Raw genomic sequence first — 21759 nt, 5'->3', positions numbered from 1 at the left:
GCGTGTTTATGTCCGTGGGTGGGGGGGGGGATGGGGGACAAACCCCTACAACATCACTCCGTTAAGGGTTTTTAAAAAAAATTTACTTCTGAGAACTTGAAAACTTATTCTGTTCACACCTTACAGGAGGTGTATCTTACAGGAGGTGTGTATATATGCTGCCAAAAAAAGGAAACATGTTAGCTTCCCAAAACAAAATGGGGAGCTGTACACATTCTGCTATATTCTACCTTACTATATGCTCCGAAGTAAATAAAAAGTTATTGTAAACCAGAGCTCGGTCTATCACCATCAAATTCTGGCTAAGGATCCATTTCCAAGTAGGGGGTTTAATGATTATAAAATATTTACATTAAGATCCCTATTGAACTCCCTGATCTGGACAACCAAGATCAGGGAGAAAATTGCCCAGATTGGCATTGATTTAGTTTTTTTTGCTTCCTTTAGGTGAGTGTTATATCTTAAAAACAATTAAACAAAGGTTCAATGATCACGAGTTTCAGATTTAATTTCCGTTCATTCCACCAAATTGTTCACCTCAATATCTTGGAATTCCACCTAATGTCTGCTTGAATTATTGAGACTCTTTAGACCAGTGGCTCTCAACCTGGAGGTCAGGACCCCTTTGGGGGTTGAATGACCCTTTCACAGGGGTTGCGGCAGGGCAAGCAGCTTGGCCGGGGGAGGGGGGGGCGGCATTCGTACAACAGCCTTGCAGGGTAGATCGAGGTAGAGTGTTCATCTGTCTGGAGCAGCAGAAAAGAGCAAGATTGGCATGGTGGGACAAGAGGCAGAACTGAACTGAGAAACCCCAGAAAAAGAACAATTTATATACAATCATGAACAATGGAGCTTCACGCCATTAGTCAGTTTGTTTAATTTCTGTGAAAGAATACTTGCATAATTTTATGTTTGGGGGTCACCAGATGCAGATGTGGAGTGAGTTTTCCTGACTCCCTGTCTGACATACTTTTGGATTGCCACCTTTATGAGAACACCTTATAAAATCTAACACCTTGTCCAAATGAGAACACCTTATAAAATCTAACACCTTGTCCAAATAGTCAGAAACGGAGCTATAAATTGCTAGCCAATCGAGACTCCAAGGTTATACAAAAGGTGGCTGTATCTAAACCAGGGAATTTTAGTTTGAAAAAGGACAATTAAACTGACGTGCTGGGATTGTTCATAATATTGGGGTTGTATTTGTCATTATTTTTTAAAATTGAGTTATGCCCATAAAGTTATTCTGTCTATCTGATCTTCTTCTATATTAGTATTAGCAATTAACATAACACAAAAACTATTGAACACATGTCTATTGAACGCATGCACTGCACATGGATTGTTATAAGTTTACTGTAACTGACAAACAGGGCTACAATATTTTTTGCCTCTAGAGAGGAAACCTATATCTTTCAGAAATAAATCATGCAAATAAATAAAGAATTGTTTTTAAAATCCAGAACTCGATGTAAATTTTATAAACCACACACACACTTCAGTATTAATTATTTTCTTGCCACTCGATTTGGAGAAAATTTGCCAGTTGACCAAGATTTAAGGAAATGTCCATTTGCTGGCTAAGAAGCCCCCACATATTTTGCCATGGGGATCCCAAAGCTGCAATGCAGGTCCCTATTTTTTTGGAAAAGGTGATGGGATGGCGCCTCCAGAGGGACCTACATTATGCTAATGACGGGGGGCGTCCCAAGTGGCTAGCCTAGGTGCTGTAGCTGCAGCCATCCGGGCACAAAGCCGAAGCCTGGAAGAGAACACGGCAAAAAGAGCCGAGCCAGCGGGTCCGCCCCTCGCCTCCCATTGCCCCGCGGCGCTGCGCGCTCACTTGGCGCGGTGATGCGTCCTCGGTTCGAGTAAAGGGAGAGGGCGACGCAAGGCGCATTTCTTCGGTGGCCGCCTCAGACGACGCTGTCAGCTACAGATGGAGCCGTGCCTCAGGCACGCCAAGGTGCTACTTTATGCCTGGCTCTCCCACGGTGAGTTCTAGAAAAGGCGCACCGTCTGTGGGGGCTGTGCGAAGGGTTCGTAGGTTCTGCGTTTAGGTCGGTCTGATGCAGCAGAACGGAAGTCCGAGTCCTATGGCATCTTCAAGACCAGCAAAGATTTATTCTGGGAATACGCTGTCGTGCCTCAAAGCTCGTGGGGCTTGAAGGTGCCACTGGACTCAGGCGTTGCTACGTCTGGGGGAGGGGAGGGGAGGGGAGGGGGGCTCTGGTGCCTCATGCTATCGGCCTCCTTTCTCTCTTGCAGCTCTCTTCTCCTGCTCCACGGCGACGCAACTCAGCCCAAGCGCGGCCGGTAGTCAGGCAAGGTAAGGAGCGGATAGTGGTAAGAATGAGGGTGGCGGAGTGGGTTTGACTTCCTGATGCTGCGGACAACCGGCTAAGGGAAGTGGGATTGGATCTCGCTACCTTTTGCCCGTGCCCTGCACGCATTGTGTCCTGTTTCTCATTATGTGCACAGGTCCTTGAAGGGAAGTTTGCCTGGAACAGATCTGGAAGGGCTCCTTGGCCTTTCATAGATTAATTAAAAAGAGTAGCGTAGAAAGAAAAATGCCACCCTGTGAAGGATGACTGTGACCCTGGGATGGGCAAAACAACACCTAGTGAAATTTTGTTCCCAAACTTTGACTTTTTACGGTATGGGAGTTTTATCATGGTTTCATCTGGAATACATACCGAAACAGCCAGTGACATGCCTTGTTTGGCAGCTGAATCTGACAATCCCAGTACTCCCTCTCTTGGGTAATTTGAACATATCTGCCTCAGTTAAAGGTGGTAATGTATGGTAGCCGTGATGTAGGGAAACATAATTGAAGGTAAAATTTCAAAGCCTTTTCAGTTGTTAACCTTGTTTGCTTCTGTCATTTAACATTCCAAGATATATATCAATTTTCCTCTGATACATTTTTGAAGGAAAGGAACATTCTCCCCCCCCTTTTTTTTTTTTGCCTATGGGAGATACATGTAATACCAGAATCTAGTTCAGTAACAGCAACAGTACTTACCTACAAAACAGTGACATGATTTTGTTCCCATCAGTAAGATGGAAATATGGAAATCTGGAGCCACTACAACTTAAAATACACTGAGAACTCAACACTTAACTGCTAAAAACTAGCAACCAGTTTAGCTGAACAGTTTGAGAATTAACTCTGCATGCAGCGTCAGGAGACAAAAACCTTTAAATCTGTTTTGTCAAGTATGCACACATGAGGAAATTCCAAATTCAGCCTGGGGGCCTCAGCCTGTTTGAGTAAAAGTAGAATTGCAGCGTCCCTGTGTTCTGCATGAGTAAGAAAGGTGCAGATTACCTCTGCCAAACAAACCTAGCCTTGTTCTTTCCTTCCTAGGAACGGCAGCAATGCAGTACCTCGGAAAGGAGATCCTAGTGCCCTGGGAGAGCAGGTAGGGCAAGGGCACCCACTCACCTAATGGGAGCTGTTTTTCTGTGTATAAAGGATGGAGTTCTGTAATCAACAGCTCACAGGCTAGCTTAGCCATACATTCACCAAAGGGAGGGGGTGTCATATTTTCTTTCAGTCATTTGACTGCGGAGCTAAATGTGTTTCTTATCTCACATTTGATTTGCCAGCAGTGTTAGAAAAGAATTGTGTTTGTAGGAGTCTTCAGGGGAGAATAGTGAAAGGCCTTGCTTTCATTAATAGTCATGTTTGCTGTGAAAGCATTTTGCCTTTGTTTTCATGCAAGGATGTTATGCAAAAGATGGACAGTTAAATAAATTGTTTTTTTCCTGTATATTTACTTACTAATGAAAAGGTGTTACAATACTTTATATACATCAAATATTAATGACTCGCACTGGATATCTTGATGATGGATGCATTTTGAATGTCACAATTAGAGTTAATGGGCTGATCATTTTAGAAGTGCCCCCATTACTACAGATGTTTTTAGATTGTGACTGTCCTGTAATTGACGGAGAACGCAAACTACAACTGTCCCAATGCTACCAGTGGCAAAAAGAGCTTGATTCCAAATTAACAAACCTGTTCTGGTTGTTTAGTTTTCTTTGACATTATATCTGGACAGAAATCCACAGAAACGTCAACAATGGAACAAATCACTGAATAATTGTATAAATGTAAAATATTGCTTTTATGGTATTTATCAACTTTTATAATGCTAGGCATAATGAATAATATAATCGATATTAGAAACGCATTGGATCATATAGGATGTAATCATAGGCATATTTCTCCTGGTATGTTTCTAGCAATGTTATTTCTAACCCTATCGTAACAAGATTTGATTGAAGAATATTGTGCAAATATAAATGATAAAATTACTCATCCTAGTCTGGAATAAGTGATTGTATCCCTACTATCTGTTCCAAGTGTGCAAGACACATACAATTTCAATTTTAAAAAGACACGTGAATCTCTGTTTTACATTCTGTTGTGCCATAATAATATTTTTTAACAAATGATATTGAAGCACTGTGTTCTTGCCACCCTTACATAATTCTTGTATGACTGCCCTAAATTAATGTTCCTTTCCCCTTATGCATCACTGAATCCAACTTAATGCATTTAAAATATTATAATTTAAATTCGATACTGTCATTGAAATAGATGGAGAATAGATAGTTAATTTAATAATGGAGGCCCGATTCAAGAGTGGGCATTAATAAAAAGACCCCCAATAACATTGACATTCAGTAATTCTGTATAAGAAACATATCAACACATATATATTTTCCTTTCACACTTTGCATACCCTTAGCTGAATGAGAAAAAACTAAATTTTAAAGAAGTTAGCTTTTGGCTTTTTACAGCTTAATTATGGCCAATAAAAAGACTCAGATTCCTTCTTTCTGATCACTATTTGGAAAGTTCAGCAGAGAGAGGAACATTCTACACATCTACACACTGGTAATTAAATCAACTGTAGATAAGGCCAAAGGCTTGGTTTTATAAAAGGCATCCATAGAACGGAAATGGCCTCTTTGTTGCGTTCTCAAACTATTTCTCAGATCTTTCACACGGAATGTGTGTAACTTGGAAATATAAGCTTGATAGAAGATCTAGTGAAAGTTGCAATATTTTAAATGTTATTGAGTCAAACCATATTCACGGTACTGAAGTAGCGCTAATATCTAGTAATTCAAACGCTTATTGCAGCTCAGCCCTATGATTTAGAAGTAATGCCATTGTGTACAGGTAGGACAGGGATCATAGGAAAGTACATTTGCAAAAACCAAATAGAAGGTCTTGTAATATTGGCAAATTCAGAAATTAAAAATATAGGCATATGTGATTATTATATTAACAGCATATTAGACATACAAGAAATGACTGAGGTTAAACCAGGAGATTCTCTTCTCCTGGTTTAACCCCAATCATTTCTTGTATGTCTAATATACTGTTAATTATTGTTTTATGTTATTATACTTGCCTTGGGTCCCTATATTTAGAGGAAAATGGTGGCGTGTAAATGTGATTTCAGTGGGAGAACTATATATACACTTACTTCCACTGAAATCAGTGGGATTTAAAGTGTTTACGTTTGGTTAGATTATTTAAAAAAATAATTCTGGTTTGTGTTGCATTGTATTTTTCCAATGTGTAATTTTCAATATGAAAATTATACTTTATCCAGTACTTTATCCAGCATTTCCTTTTGAAAAATCAAGTTTCTTGTCAATTTTTTCTCCAGGTTGAAATGGGGAATGTTTGATACTTTATTTGTTTTTTCCACAACCCATACAATGCAATCCTAAGAACATTTCTTGGGAGTAAGCCACTAAATAGACCAATTTTGAGTAGACCTGCTTAGAATTAGTTTTATAATATTCCTGCATAGACAATCTTAGAATTTGTATCACAGTATTCTACTCATAATGGGAAAAATTATTGGTGTGGTCAGAATTGATAGTGCATGTCATCAGCTTAGTGGGAGAAATAACTTGTGTGTTTCTGAATTTTCACCCACAATGATACCAGTTGTTCAGCTGAATGGCTGAAAGTGCATAAGTTTCTGTTAGTATATCCCTGCTGAAGCCATTACTGTATTAAAGGGGAATTTCAATGACTTGATTCATGAAAGTTAGCAAGTCAGGGAAAATTGTAAGGCACTATTGTTTTGGATGGTGGATGGCACAGGGTTACACAGGTTTTATGTCTAGTTGTTATTTTGTTTTGATTCTTGGGTATAAAAATACTTCACTGCATAATCAGCTTCATAAGGTGTTGCATTTTACCGTGTGATCTTGTGATCAGCTGTCCATTACCTGAGTAGGGAACAGGTGTCACCTGTGCTTTATCATTCACCATAAATTCAGTGCTTCATACTTCTCCATATCAGTGAGTGACACCCATTACTTGTGCAGGAGGAAGGCACAGTTGGAATGAGCCTCGCTTTCCAGGTTTGCCATCTTTCAGCTGGGTTCCAGCTTGATGTCCACTCACATTGTGTTAGGGTCATCTTCTTTTGGGTGTTGTCAAGACATTTTGGTTAGAGGTCTGTAGCAAATTCATATGCAAAAGTGAAGATTTTAGGGCGTTTAAGGTTAATCTCAAAACTGGAATTATTAATTAGGGCTGATTATGGTGAATGTCATATCTAATATTAACAAAATCCACTGTAGTATTTGTAGTCCTCTTTCACCCAGCCTGAGATTACAACTTGGAACCTATTGCAGTATTAAACAATGACACTTTTAGATCAATTTTTGTGGGCATGTGTATTATACAGTCTTGAATGATATATCAGGGCAGCATGCAAGGCTTGGTCTCATAATTCTCTCTCAAATATGCATGCATATTCTTGCATTTCTACACTTTTAATTATTACAAGGCACAAACACTGATATGTTTGTAATATCTATCTTCTTTCTCTAAAGGTTTTTGGAACATCAGTTTTTAACTCTTCATCCATCACAGTATTGTCTTCCAGGGAAAGAAGATTTCATACCACAATCTGTGACTCTTCCAGTAAGCTCTTTATTGCTTAAAATTTTTTTTAAAAAAATTACAGACAGAATTAATAGTAATTCAATAAATTGCCTTACGCAGGTATTCTATGTGCATTTTCCTGGGAGAACACTACATTTAATACAGAGGGGCTTTTCTTCATAAACATACGTGGGTTTTACTGAGAGCATTTCCACACATTAGTAAAAATAGTGTCACGCTCGCAAAATGGCAAAGCGCAATATTCTATGGAACCCCCCCACCCTCCTCACCTTTTTGCTGTCTCGCCTTTGTCTGCCTTCGTTTTGCAGGTCTTACCCTCCTCACCTGCTGCTGTAAGAGGTGGAAGAAAGCAATGCATCTTATATGTGTTGCACTTCTGTCTGTCAATAAATTCAGGCAACCAACCCCCTTCCTTCATATTCTGGCACAGTTTAAAAGTCCTGCAATGCCTGCTATTTTTTTTTAACCATACTTCTCCGTTGCAGTGCCTATGCATAAAATCATTGATGCATAGTGCTTTTGAATGCTTATTGGATCATGAGTAGGCTTGTGCACGAAGGGCCTGATTCGGCCGCTTCGGTGCCCATGGGAGTCAATGGCTCCATTGACTATAATGTGAATGTTGGCCTTCCTGCCTTTCCCAGGGTCTGGGTGGGTGGGGGTTTGAGGTACAGCCTCCATACGTTCAGGGTAGCTCCTGGAGGCTCTTCCATGACTTCCCTCCAAATTTCAAAATGATTGGTCCAAGGGGCCCACATCTAGGGGGTCCCAAAGAGGGTGCCCCCCGCCCTCCATTATAATCATTTTTAAATTTGGAGGGAAGTCAAGGAAGAGCCTCCTGGAGCTACCCTGAAAGTTTGGAGGCTATACCTCAAACCCCCAACCCCTTGGCCCCAGGAAAGGTGGGAATGCTGACATTCACATTATAATCTATGGCGCGATTGACTTCCATGGGCGCTGAAGCTGAAGTGGCGGAGTCCTTTGAGTAAATTAATATTGTTCCTGGATTGGGGGGGGGGGGGAAGAAAACTTTTGAGAGGCATATTTTGTTGAATGAAATATTATTTTATTACTGGCATCACCTACACACATGTCTACCTATTTGTTGCTCCAGGAAGTTTGCTATTTGAAAATTAATAATTCTTGTCTCTGGGAGCAAGGGAGAGGGAGGCTTGAGCGAGGGTGGGATGCTGCAGACAACTCTAGTGCATTTGAGCCTCCATACCTTCCTTCTGCTGGTTGCCTGCTGGTTGGTCTCCGGTTGCTAGCACTTTTCAGGGTGGTGAATCCACTTTTTGAGGTTCCCAGAGAAGTGCTTTAAAATGGAAGATGTAGTGAGCAGTCAGCGAGTCAGATGCAAAATGTGGGTGATGTCATGTGAAACGGCCGGAATATTCAGCTTGCATTTGACTGGCATGACGCTACATTTAAGGGTTGCGGAAATCCCGAGTTATGAAGAAAAATTATGTCTGAAAAAAGACAGCTCACTGGGACTCTTCTTTTACCTGAGGAAAAGAATTAGGAGATATGGCAATTAAGGGACTGATTCCTAAGTCTTTCCATTTGTGCTTCTTTTTGGATATTGAAAAAGTGGTCATCCACTGCAGTCTACATCCTTTTAGTTATGGGCTTCAAAGTATCTATCACCAAATGTATTTATTACATTTTTTTGTCACACCCTTCTACCAAGGAGCTCTCATTTATTGTTTTGGAATAGGCTGTCATCAGTATTTTGATGATACCCAGCTCTATATTACTTGTTCTAAATTTCCTGGTGATGCTGTATAGATATTGAACCTGTGCCTCACTGCTGTGTTTCAATGGATAAGAGTAAACAAGCTGAAATAGAATCCTTACATGACGGAGGTGATTTTGGTTGTAAGGACTGATATCTTAAAGGACATTGTGCTTCCTACTTTTGCTGTGGTCCAGCTGACACTGACTTCATCAGTTAAGAGCTTTGAGGCATTATTGCTGGAGAAACAAGTTATTGTAGTTACTAAAAAGCTTTTTTTTTTCCATTTTAATTTACTAGTCTGGAAAAGGGCCCCTCACACTGACTCAGTTGATCTAGCCAAGTGTATCTATTCCATGGGTCAATTCAGAAACTTGTTACATAATGCTGCATCTTGGTTACTGTCAGTTACTAGGCAGAACATGCATGTCACACCCATTTTGCAGTCATCGCACTGGTTACAGGGCAGTTCCTGGTAGTGGCTGTCACATATAGAATCCTTAATGGTTCCTACATATCTGCTGAACTGACTGTCCAGTCATGCTCATCCATAGCACCTTCACTCTTCTAAGCAAAGCCTTCTGAAGTTACCACTTTGCAAATGGATAAGATTGTCAACTCCTGATTTGCACGCATTCTCTGTTGTGGCCTCCAGCCCTGGGGAGGCCAGAAAGGATCATACACTTCTGTCGTTATACAGAATGTGCAAAATGTGAATTTTTAAAAAGGGACTCAACTTGTAGAATGGAACAGACTGGGAAGGTGCCTTTATAATGGAATATAGTCTGCTACAAAGATTATGTATGTCTTGCATTCTGTGCATAGTCTTAAGCCACTGTCATTCAATTTCTGCATTGTTTATTGCAGGGCTAGTCAACCTGTGGTCCTCCAGATGTTCATGGACCACAATTCCCATGAACCCCTGCCAGCAAATGCTGGCAGGGGCTCATGGGAATTGTAGTCCATGGACATCTGGAGGACCACAGGTTGACTACCCCTGGTTTATACCTTATCTTAAGCAGTTTGCTGTTTATTGTTTATAATTTGTAAGTCCTTTGGAATTGTTCATTGGATGTCTTGTGCAGTATGGTTGCATTGTTTTTTATTCTACAATCTGCCTTGCTCTTCAGTGAGAGTGGCAGAGAGGCAAGTGAAATTTCTGTTTCCCAATCTGACACTTAATAAAGGAATAAGGAATGTGCTCTGTTTTGGAGGGTATAGTCTGCTATGAAAAAGGGAGGCGGAAACAAAGCTTGGGATCAAAGCTCCAGATTGGTTACTGAAATCTGGGTAGGTTTGAATAGTGTGTTTGCCGCTGCATAATGAGGACTAATGAAAATGGTTCAGAAAGTGCTTTTACCAGAATTATTATGATACTCATAGATGAAACTATTCCCATATCCAAGTTTCATGTGAATCAGCCATATAGGGAAGTTATAAAAGATTCCACTATGATGTTAAAGGAAGCTATGTAAATCCACTTTAATCTGGTGCTGCACATCAATGTGATTATGTTTCCTGTGCCCAGATCTTTGAACAAATGAGACTTCTAGGGATTAATATTTTTGTACTATCAACAATGTGCTTGAAAGATTGCGTTAATACTATAGTTACATCATCCTAATATAACCCTGAATGAGAGGGAAAATGTGTCCCTGTATGAGTCATAATGAACACTGCAGCATTTGAAGCATGAACATATGCATAATGGGATGCATAACGGAAAAGCACAATTGGCCATAGTTCCTTGGCATGTCTCCTTTGTATGCTTGGAAACATGAACTTATCAGATGTTCCAGGACAGTGGTCCCCAACCTTTCCGAGGCTGGGGACCGGCAGGGCATCGGGCCGCGCCCCCGCGGACCGCGCCCGTGCGGGCCACGCCCGCGGATCGGGCCGCGCCCACGGGCCGCGCCCACGCCGCGCCCGCGGATCGGGCCGCACCCGAGCCGCGCCCGGGCCGCGCCCACGGATCGGGCCGCGCCCACGGGCCGCGCCCGCGGATCGGGCCGAGCGGGCGTGGCCCGCACAGGCGCGGCCCGGCCCTGATTCCCTCTCCCCGCCTCCCGCAGTAAGAAGCTTCCCGGGCCGCAAGCTTGCGGCCTGGGAAGTTTTACTGCGGGGGCGGGGCGGGGAGAGGGAGCCGCGGCCCGGTGCCATGGCCTTTGCGGCCCGGCACCGGGCCGCGGCCCGCAGGTTGGGGACCACTGTTCCAGGAGACTTAGTACATAGTGCCTACAGCAAACTTTTCATAAGATTTCATGAAGAATGTAGATAGGAGAAATTAATTGACAACTGGATGTGCTAATATTGGTTTAGGGAATACTTTTCAAAAATTGTGGTATTCAAAGAGGAATTTAAAAGAAGGAGGAGGAATTTAAAGCTTGAGGATTTATTTACAATTTTCTTGTATTTTATTTTTGTTATCCTTTTTTATCTTGATGAACCCAAAACTGAAGGTAAGTAACTACAATAAAACTTTATGAAAAATATTTAATTAAAAACTACATTAAAATTGTTTCTACAAAAATTTGACCACAGCATGAAAAATATGTCTTTTGGTCCAAATTGTCCTAGAGTTCTGCAGAATAATTTTGTTTTTCTGCCTCACTGGTAAACTAGAAGTGTGGATACCATCCTTATCTCTTCCAAAGGCTGTTTCACTGGTATGAAACAATCACAGAAAAAGCCCAATCCTGGGCTATTGCTGACTTGGCACCTTAGATAAAGTGGGCACAGACAGGAAACCATGCAAGAAGTGAAGCTGGTATATTAAGGTGACCAGATTGTCCCACTTTTGGAGGTACCTGGCAAATAGTACTTATGTTGAAATTAAAAAATATATATTACAATACTATATTTGCGTTCTATGTGTTCTATGAAACTTTTTGTTGCTCCATATAGACCACATTTTTAACCAAGAACACCCCGGGCCAATGGTGTCCCGCTTTACCAATGTTAAAATCTGGTCACCTTATGTTATATGGCAGCATACAATAAGAGAGAGTCCTTCAGGATTTTAACAAATAGAATATAGAAATTGATCTTTTAGTACATGAAATATATCCTTGTTTACTTACAGTGCACATTTTCCTGCAAGATTGGACTGGACCAAAATATTTTTCAGCAAGCTGCTGACTTTTTTAGCAAGCTGCTGACTAGGGGAAGCTGCCATAACAAACTCTTTTTCTTCACAATTTCTTCTTAACGTTTGCCTAGTTTACAAGGTACTTGTAAAGGTACTTGTTTGCCTAGTTTACAAGGTACTTGCTGGATCAGGACTTATGCTATGGCAGCTGCTTCATTTATATACTACTAAAGCAGTAAAAAATGAGCCTCTTGTGGCGCAGAGTGGTAAGGCAGCCGTCTGAAAGCTTTGCCCATGAGGCTGGGGGTTCAATCCCAGCAGCCGGCTCAAGGTTGACTCAGCCCTCCATCCTTCCGAGGTCGGTAAAATGAGTACCCAGCTTGCTGGGGGGTAAACGGTAATGACTGGGGAAGGCACTGGCAAACCACCCCGTATTGAGTCTGCCATGAAAACGCTGGAGGGCGTCACCCCAAGGGTCAGACATGACTCGGTGCTTGCACAGGGGATACCTTTACCTTTACCTTTAAAGCAGTAAAAAGATACATAGAAAGGGCATCATCACAGCTACCTGTGGAAAGGGAGCCTCAAACAGAATATGATGTCTTTAATCCCAGGATCCTTCTTGGTCCTGGCCCCTGCCTGGTAGAATGAGCTCCCGGAAGAGCTGAGGGCCCTCTCGAAACTTCTTCATCTGCATGGTCTGTAAGATGGATATGTTTCACCAGGCATTTGGTTGAGGCCAGGTTGATGAAGATCTGACCCCTCCTTCGATCCCTTTGGGCATCTGGGTTTGCACTGTCTGGGCGCAATGCAGAATTTCTGGCGGCTTGGTAAGGGGAGGGAAGGTGTTGGAGGGAGAGTTGGGGGTGGATGGGAGGGGATTTTTACTGTTGCAAATGTTATTGTTTTATTCATCTCAAGTTGGGGCTTCCTCTTTTCATGCTTCATCAGTGTTTCCTAGTATTATTGTCTTTCCTAGTGACTCGTTTTGTATGGTTTTTTGGGGGGTTTATGCTGTAATTCGCCTCGAGCCTCCGTGGAGAAGCAAGTAACAAGTCCAATAATAATAATGATGATGATGATGATGATGATGATGATGTGACCAAAGTCCAATAGCCACAGTTTAATCATTTTTGCTTCTAGGGAGACTACAGTTTGATTTTGGTTAAGACATGTTTATTTGTCTTTTTTGGCAGTCATGTATCTGTAGACCTCTTCCCCAACACCACATTTCAAAGGAATCTACCTTTTTCCTGTCAGCCTGTCTTCCTCTTTCCCACTCATAGATAGTTATGGAAAATGTTTCAGAACGGCTGCCCAAACTCCTCAAATCTACGGATCGCTACCCATTTGTGATGGTCCATGTGGGAACGAATGACATGTCCCTGAATACCATCGCTCCTATTAAAAAAGACTATCAAGATCTGGGGAGGAAGCTCAAGCAAATAGGGGCACAAGTGGTATTCTCTTCAATCTTGCCTGTCAAGGGAAGAGGAATGCGTCGGGAGAAGAAGATAATGGAGGTGAATCACTGGCTGCGTAGTTGGTGCCGGCAGGAGAGATTTGGTTTCTGGGACCATGGGATAGGCTTTCTTGAGGAAGGCCTACTAGCACCTGATGGACTGCACTTATCGAAAGTACTGTGTGCAGTTCTGGAGGCCTCACTTCAAGAAGGACGTAGATAAAATTGAAAGGGTACAGAGGAGAGCGACGAAGATGATCTGGGGCCAAGGGACCAAGCCCTATGAAGATAGGTTGAGGGACTTGGGAATGTTCAGCCTGGAGAAAAGGAGGTTGAGAGGGGACATGATAGCCCTCTTTAAGTATTTGAAAGGTTGTCACTTGGAGGAGGGCAGGATGCTGTTTCTGTTGGCTGCAGAGGAGAGGACACGCAGTAATGGGTTTAAACTTTAAGTACAACGATACAGGCTAGATATCAGGAAAAAGTTTTTCACAGTCAGAGTAGTTCAGCAGTGGAATAGGCTGCCTAAGGAGGTGGTGAGCTCCCCCTCACTGGCAGTCTTCAAGCAAAGGTTGGATACACACTTTTCTTGGATGCTTTAGGATGCTTAGGGCTAATCCTGCGTTGAGCAGGGGGTTGGACTAGATGGCCTGTATGGCCCCTTCCAACTCTATGATTCTATGATTCTATGATTCTATGATTCTATGAAAATACTTTGGCATGAATTAACTTGACCTTGGTCTCCAGCAACATATCCGTTTCTAGCACATGGCAGCCTTCCCCAGTTTCAGTTGTCTTCTGACTTCTTGGGTGCAGTCCCACTTTTGGGTGATGATGGAGTCAAGGAATGGAAAATCTTGAACAATTCTCAGTTTCTTCATCATCTACCTTTATATTATATAATTCTCCAGTTATCATTAATTTGTCATCTTGATGATCAGCCATAATTCTGCTTTGGCATTTTTGGCATTTTCTGCTTTAACCTTCATTAGTAGTTGCTTCACGTTTTTGCTATTTTCTGCCAATGATATCGTGTCATCTGCCTATCTCAAACTGTTAATGTTCCACCAATTTTCATGTCACCTTCATATAAATCTAATCCAGGTGTCTTTATAAAGTGTTCTGCAAACAGAATGAAAAGATAAAATACACCCTTCTCTGACACTTTTGCCAATTGGAAACCATTCTGTGTCTCCATATTCTGTCCTAACAGTGTTCTCTTGTCTTGAGTATAGATTGTGCATCAAAACAATCAGATACTGTGGCACACCCATTTTCTTTAAAACCAACCGTAGCTTTTTATGATTCACAGTCAAAAACTTTACTGTAATCTATGAAATTGTCTTCTGAAATTCTTTTGTATATTCCAACAACCAATGTAAATTTGCAGTATAGTTGTGTATGTATACAAATGTATAATATGTGTATATATGCTACTAATTTTCCTTTATATAAGACTGTTATCTCTGATAATTATGGTAGCCTTATATAATATTAATAATATAATGTAAACATATTCTTTAGTAATCCATCAGTTAGAAGGATGTGATATTGTCACTATTTGGTTAAGTATCCGTCTATTGGAGGAAGGTAGGGAGGGCTTCCTGTTGGCAGCAAAGGATAGGACCTGCAATGATGGGTTTACACTACATGTAGAACAGTATCGACTAGATATCAGAATTTTTTTTCACAGAGTAGTTTAGCAGTGGAATAGGCTGCCTAAGGAGGTGGTGAACTCCCCCTCACTGGCAGACTTTAAACAGCAGCTGGATAGATACTTCTCAGGTATACTTTAGGCTGTTCCTACATTGAGTGGGGAGTTGGACTAGATGACCTGTATGGCCCATGATTTTATTGGATGGCATAATTAGGCCTTGAATAATTACTGATTTGTAATGCAACAATCATGTATACCTTTTAAACAGATTCATTCACATGCTTTAATGGAGGCGAGTGTGTGCATTGGCAGTTGTGTGACTGTAGTCGATACAATGCTACTGGAACAAGATGTCAGATAGGTGAGTAGAAAATGCAGTTTACAGGGTAAATTCCACAGCTAGGCTAATTGAAGACTCTAAATTAGGATTATAGCCCTTTTGACAGAACTGTGCTTAGAACTCAGTTCAACTTCCTAAAGTATACTAAGTGCAACTGGAAAGTTAGGGATCTTCTTATTCTGAAGTAGAAGTTGATGAAAGGTTATGCTGCATCACTCTGCTTATGTAAATGTTCTTCCTTTGTGTATTATTGTGTACCTATCATCTCTCCTTCATAAATTACATAAACATCAGCAAGGTATGCTCCTTCTGACTTAGATTCGAGTCCAGTAGCAGTTTAGAGACCAACAAGAATTACAGGATATAAACTTTTACGAGTCAAATCTTGATTTTGACAACTTGTATCCTGAAACTTTTGTTGGTATCTAAGGTACTAGTGGACTTGAATATAACTGTTCTGCTCCAGATCACGGCTACTCTCTGAAACGATCAATTACTTTCTGTATTTCTATAGTATATAACACAGGAGCAGAACGAGATAATATATGCCGAACGTGGGGACAATATCATTATGAAACCTTTGATGGGCTTTATTACTTTTTCTCTGGGAAATCTACATATGTGCTTGTGAGGCAGAATGAAATAGATGAGCAGAGCTTCTCTATACAGGTAAATCTTAATTTTATTAAAGTATTTCAAATAAATTTAAATGTAAGACTTTTTAAAAATAGTTGTGAGAAACTTCAGCTTTCTCCTGAATCCAAAATAGAGAGATTATATTTTCTGATATACTTCAGTTGATTGAGTGCTTACGTTGTTAAGTTTTCAGACTTAGCTCTCAGGGTGTATTCCAGAGAATTTAGGATGGAGTCAAGGAAGTGTAGCTGACTATAGAATTCATCACTAGGATTCAGAAAAGCCCATGAATACATGTAAAACAGGTCTCCCTATTCCAAAGAATGAGGTGGACTCATTTCCCCCAAGCATTGTCAACCTATCAATTGGTATTTGGGAAGATTCAATAAAAAGAGAGCCAGCTAATATTGAAAGACACTTTAGATGAAAATAGAGGGAAATGCACAGTGTATTTGTGTACCAAAGGGTTGTGTGGGTACCTGAAAATCAAAATATTGCAAATCTAACCCATATATATAGAGCCTCTTGTGGCGCATAGTGGTAAGCGGCAGAAATGTTGTCTGAAGCTGTCTGTCCATGAGGTTGGGAGTTCAATCCCAGCAGCTGGCTCAAGGTTGACTCAGGCTTCCATCCTTCCGAGGTCGGTAAAATGAGTACCCAGCTTGTGGGGGGAGGGGGTAAAACGGTAATGACTGGGGAAGGCACTGGCAAACCACCCCGTATTGAGTCTGCCATGAAAACGCTGGAGGGCGTTACCCCAAGGGTCAGACGTGACTCGGTGCTTGCACAGGGGATCCCTTTACCTTTTAACCCATATATGCTTTTGTGATTGGGAAACTGCATCTGATGCTATTTGATGCTGGGCAAAACTGATTTTTCCTCACTGTAATGGAGTATATTACAAAATATGTATTTTTCCCAGTAGTAGCAGAGAGGTTTGATGGATGAATAAGTTTATGCTACCTTTCCTCTAATTGCTGTTCACAGTGATCATGTTTTCCCCTTAGTCATTTTCCTAAACTTAATGATTTAGATAAGAAGACCGAACTAAGTTCCCACTCATAAAAAGTGCATTACTTGGTTCTGTTTCTATAGCAGGATGCAAATGCAGAGGTTGTAGTTCCTGTTATTAAAACATTAATTTCTCTACTTTATTTTTGTCAGGTCCATAATGATCCAGAATGCAATTCTTCTCCCTATTTTTGTAAGCGGTCTGTTAGTTTATACTTTTCTGGAGATGGGGAAATAAGATTAAGTAATGAGGTTACTTACAGAGGAACTGGGTAAATTTACTTACTTATTTTTACAGTCTCTAATGTTTTACTTGATTCATCATTTTGATATGTACAGTGCAAGCATGCTTAAGATATGCTGGTTTTATTCCCATAGGCAAATTGTCTTATAGTCTGAAAGCCCATTGCATCCAGGAATACAATGGTGCCCCCTCCCCCGAGGGTGCTGCCGCTGCCTTACCTAGTGTTCCCACTGGCGGCCGGGGCGACAACTCCACATCTGGTTGGGCTGGCATGTGGCAGGCAAGCTGGAAGTCCTGCTTGCAGCTGGCATGACGTCTCCGCAGGCGGTTGGCCTGGTGTGGCTACAGGCAGGCAGTTCGATTGGCAGTCGAGGCAGGGCACCGCGGGAGCACTTTCCTCGGTGGGCAAGCAGGGTCGGGCCGCGAGGCTGGCTGAGTGCCTCGTGGCCGGCTGAGTACCTTGCGGCCCTCCTGACAGCGGTGTCACCGGGTGACCTGGTGTTCCTGCTGTGGCTAGGTCAATGGTCGACCTGCCACACGATGGGAAAGCTGAAAGTTGTGCTAGTGGCTGGACCGATGGCTCCGCAGGCGGTTGGCCTGATGCAGCCGCTGGGGCCCAGGTAGATTGGCAGCCGAGGCAGGGCACTGTGGAAATTCCCTCCTTGGCAGCCAGGAAAGGTCTGGGTGTGAGCCTGCAAGTGCCTTGCAGCCGACTTCTACAGGCAGGCTGGGCGTGCCTGGATTAGCCTGTGCAGGCGGAAGCGTAGGCCGGACACCTGGATGTATCCCACACAGCGCTCCTTTCATAGGGCTGTTTTACAAATATCAGAGCCACTAATGTTTAGGATGGAGCAAGAATCACACAAATGTAATTCAGTGTGGGGTGGGGGGTTAAGTCACTTTCAGTTCAGGTTTAGTGTTTGTAACTTTAGGTTGCAAAAGTGAGGAAATGGTTCTCTTCTACGATTGACCTCCGTTTACCTGGCTTTGGATAGGATTAGTGTTTATATATTTATAATATTTATATATTTATAAATGGGTTTAAACAATTGAAAACTGGCCATTTATTCTTTTATTTATGATGGTATTTATTTGGCTTCCCAGAGTCCAATTACCATATGCCATAGGAAACCTGTATATTCAAAAACTAGCTGGATATATTATTATCAGACATCAGTATGCTTTCTCTCTGGCATGGGATGGTACGTCTTCTGTTTATATTAAGATGGCTCCTGACTATCTGGGGAAGACACATGGATTGTGTGGTAACAACAATGCTATTTTGCAAGATGAACTTGTTACAAGTTATGGTGAGTATTTTATACATTTTCCTATGGCCTTTCATATTACAAGTGTCATTTTTTAATCTCAGAAATTACAGACATTTCTGTATTACCAAAATATAAAACAAAGGTTTTGATGGAAAGAAATGGTAATTATGAATATAATCAAGAGCTTAAGTAAGCCACCCCCAAATGTGATCTTGTTTATTCGGAGTCCATATTAGCGATATTAAAGATAGGATAACAGTATGAAAAGTGCCACATTACAATGCCATATATTTTTGATGATGAGTGTTCAGGGTACCCAGGAACTTGTTCCATTACCAAATAAATCAGCATGCATGAATCAGCAGACAGTGAAACAGATTTACTTATTTATTTTATTTAATGTATTTATTTTATTTATTATACTAGAATTAAAGCCCATTTATAAAAATGGGCAGAGCAGGGGTGGACCACGGAGGTTGCTCTCTGCTCATAGGGAGGTGTGGGCAAAGTGTGCTGGGTGGTGACCAGCGGCGTGGGTACGGCTGGGGGGTGGCGCGGGGGGGGGAGCGATGGCGATGGCAACCAGGCATGCGCGGAACTCTTTGCATGCGTAGTGTCTCGGCTACGGCTGGTTGATGGGGCAGCCGTGGGTGATCTTAACCAGGCATGCGCGACGCAGGGAAGGGTAAGTAGGGGCGGCACAAAGGGTGGGCGGGAGCGGCGAAAGGATGGCCGGGGTTGGGTCGGGAAGCACGGAGGAACCTCGAGCCAGCCCCAGGGGCAGCGCCGCAGCATGTGCGACGGGGCGAGGCTGTTCCTGAGGCCTGCTGGAGGGTCGGAAGGTTGGTGAGTGAGGCGGTGGGTTCGCGTCAGGGTGTGGGGGAGAGGGTGGAGTGAGTGTTGGCAGGGTGGGGGCGTAAGACTGGGATGGGTGGGTGCATGGATCATGGGGGTGGCGTAAGGGGTGGCGGGGAAGATGACAACGGGTGGGTGGGTAGTCGAGGGGAGCGGGGGCGAGTCTCAAGCGTTTGGGTGGGGGGAGACGGGGATGGGCAGGTTGTTTGGAGGGGGGAAACCTACAGCGAGTGGCGCCGGTGGTGGGGGCGAGTTGGGTGGGGGGCTCCAGAGCATGGACGGTGGGTGTTGGGTGGGTGGCATGGCGGGGGGGCTTACCTTGTCTGTCGCAGTGGTGTCAGGTCACATTGGTGGCTGGCGAGGGGTGCAAGGTTCCCCACTGTGGGCGGCGGTGCCACGGCCTGGTGTCTCCAGGCAGGTGGCTCGCCACAGTAGTGGCCAGCAGGGTGGCAAGCGTGGCCTGGGAGGGAAGCTGGCAGGGAGGCTCAGGAAGGCTCCTTGCCTGGCCTCTCCCTCCCCAAGCAAGGTCCATGGTTTGCTGGTAGGAAAGGAGCAGGGCAGCTGTGTCTTCAATGTGGCGGCCCTGCTCCTTTCCCTGTGGCGAACCATCTGCGCAGCCAGTCCAGGGCGGGCAAAGTGGCCAATTGGGAGGCGCGCTGCCACTTGGCCCCTGAGTGGCACTCGGAGGAGCCAATCAGGAGCCACGAAACCTCCCTCCGAGTTTTTATCACGGACAGGCCCTGCCCTTTCTCTGCCCACACAGCCCTTACTGTTTTATTTTATCCGCTCCGCAGGAGCGGTTAAAGATATTTATATATCGCTCTCTTCGGAGGCTCAGGGTGGTTTACATAAAACGTAGAAAACAATACAAGAAACAATCCATAACATATAGATAACCATAACATTAATATTATTAACTGACAATTGTAACAATGGTAACAGTGTACACAGGTACAGGAGCTTCGGAAGATTGCTTATTGTTGTAAGCAGTACATTTATACAAAACTATGAAGTGAAAGATGTGTAGCTTTGAAGGACCATTTTTCTATTCAAATAACTGTTTTACTCTTTAAGCTGTACATGAGCAGCAAATCATTGGTATTTCTGATTGCATTTATCTGAAAGACAACATTGGTGGTTTCTTCAAACTTGTTCCCTGCCGTACTGTTGGCATACTGTGTGTGTGTATGTGTGTTTGTTCTGGTTAAAGAATTTGCTTTGGTAAATAGTTTTTGAAGTTCCTGTATTTATGTATTCGTGTCCTGTTCCCTAGGAATGCTTACAGAAGACATTGAGGAGTTTGTAGAAAGCTGGAGAGAAAATCCTCCCCAGGAGAATATTCTCTCCTGGGCTACCTCTTTTAACTATGAGCCACCATGTTTGACTCAAACTCGAGCATTTTTACAGGTATGAATGAGAAATAATGAGGAAAATTAACTTGATTATAATCAAGTGATGATGATACTAAGAGTGGGGATATAGTATAGTCCCCTTGCATACCCAAGTTGTTCCACCAATCAAAAGTCATTTTGTGGACCCATGTGAGAGGGCCTTTCATTGGCTACCTCATAACAATATAATAACCTCTTCAAAGAGGTGCATCTTCCCTATCATTTTCAAACTTTAAAAGGCATCTGAAAACAATGTTATTTATTATTGCATTTGATTAATGTAGTTTATACTACGTTATACTACAATACTAGGGGCAAAGCCCGTTGTCTCCAAGAATACAACGGGCGCTAGAGCTTGGCAGTGGGAAGAGGAAGGGGAGGAGTTGTCCAGTCTGTAAGGGCATGGGGTTGAATGTTGAGGCGTACTGCACATGGGGTTGAATGTTGAGGCCTTCATTTGTTGTGCAGATGAAACAGGAGACAAAAAAAACAGTTTCCTCTGCAGAATAACGCTATGCAGTGGCCTCAAACCTGCAGAGAGTTGCAAAGAAGAAAGACACATGGCTTGACTGTGTCTAACCCCTGGCCAGAGCAGTATTTTAAGTGGAAAGGGGCTTTTCTGTGGCCTCCCTGTCAGCCAACTGTTTGGCAGAAGGGGAAATTCCCCCCCCCCTCAAAAGGAAGGCCCTCAGGCTCCCCTGCATTACTCTTGGAAAGGCCTTCCTCCCCTCAGTCAGGGCCTGTCAGAGGTTCCTTCGCAGCAGGCCTGAAGGGGGGGGGAGCACTCTGCAGCCTCCTGTCAGCTCTGTCAGGGTTCTGAGGCAATTTACAGTTGGACATGACAGTTAGGACAGCCTTGGGGCAAAAAGGGCTGGCACAGTCTGTGTTCCTATCCCCCTTGGCAGCCCTGCTGACCTCCTCTCTCTGCGGTGGTCAGGAGCAGACTGGCAGCCAGACTGGGCTGGGTGAATGGAATTTTGGTCTGTCCTGGTGAGGGGCCAATAGGAAGGCGTGCCTCCCCATTGGCTGCTTGGCCCAGGATGGACACTCGGAGGGCCCAATCAGGAGCCGCTTTGCGGCTCCTAATTGGGCCCTCTGAGTTTTTATCCTG

At 43.0% G+C, this 21759-nt stretch overlaps 1 protein-coding gene across 2 annotated transcripts in view; it reads left to right on the top strand.

The window, feature by feature from the left end:
- The first annotated feature begins 1797 nt into the window (after positions 1-1797).
- The window catches only part of OTOG (otogelin), a 180046-nt gene continuing 160084 nt past the window's right edge, over positions 1798-21759 (top strand). For both annotated transcript variants that reach the window (XM_077321603.1, XM_077321602.1), the window contains exons 1-9: positions 1798-1997; positions 2272-2332; positions 3374-3428; positions 6886-6976; positions 15169-15261; positions 15755-15909; positions 17041-17159; positions 18236-18441; positions 20531-20664. In XM_077321603.1, the coding sequence (XP_077177718.1) occupies positions 1943-1997; positions 2272-2332; positions 3374-3428; positions 6886-6976; positions 15169-15261; positions 15755-15909; positions 17041-17159; positions 18236-18441; positions 20531-20664 (969 nt within the window). In that variant the 5' untranslated portion in view covers positions 1798-1942. The remainder of the gene's footprint in view (positions 1998-2271; positions 2333-3373; positions 3429-6885; positions 6977-15168; positions 15262-15754; positions 15910-17040; positions 17160-18235; positions 18442-20530; positions 20665-21759) is intronic.

This window comes from Paroedura picta, chromosome 2, assembly GCF_049243985.1.
Source record: "Paroedura picta isolate Pp20150507F chromosome 2, Ppicta_v3.0, whole genome shotgun sequence".
NCBI lineage: Eukaryota > Metazoa > Chordata > Lepidosauria > Squamata > Gekkonidae > Paroedura > Paroedura picta.
The sequence above is the reverse complement of the archived record's forward strand: the minus strand, read 5'-3'. Positions and strand labels throughout refer to the sequence as shown.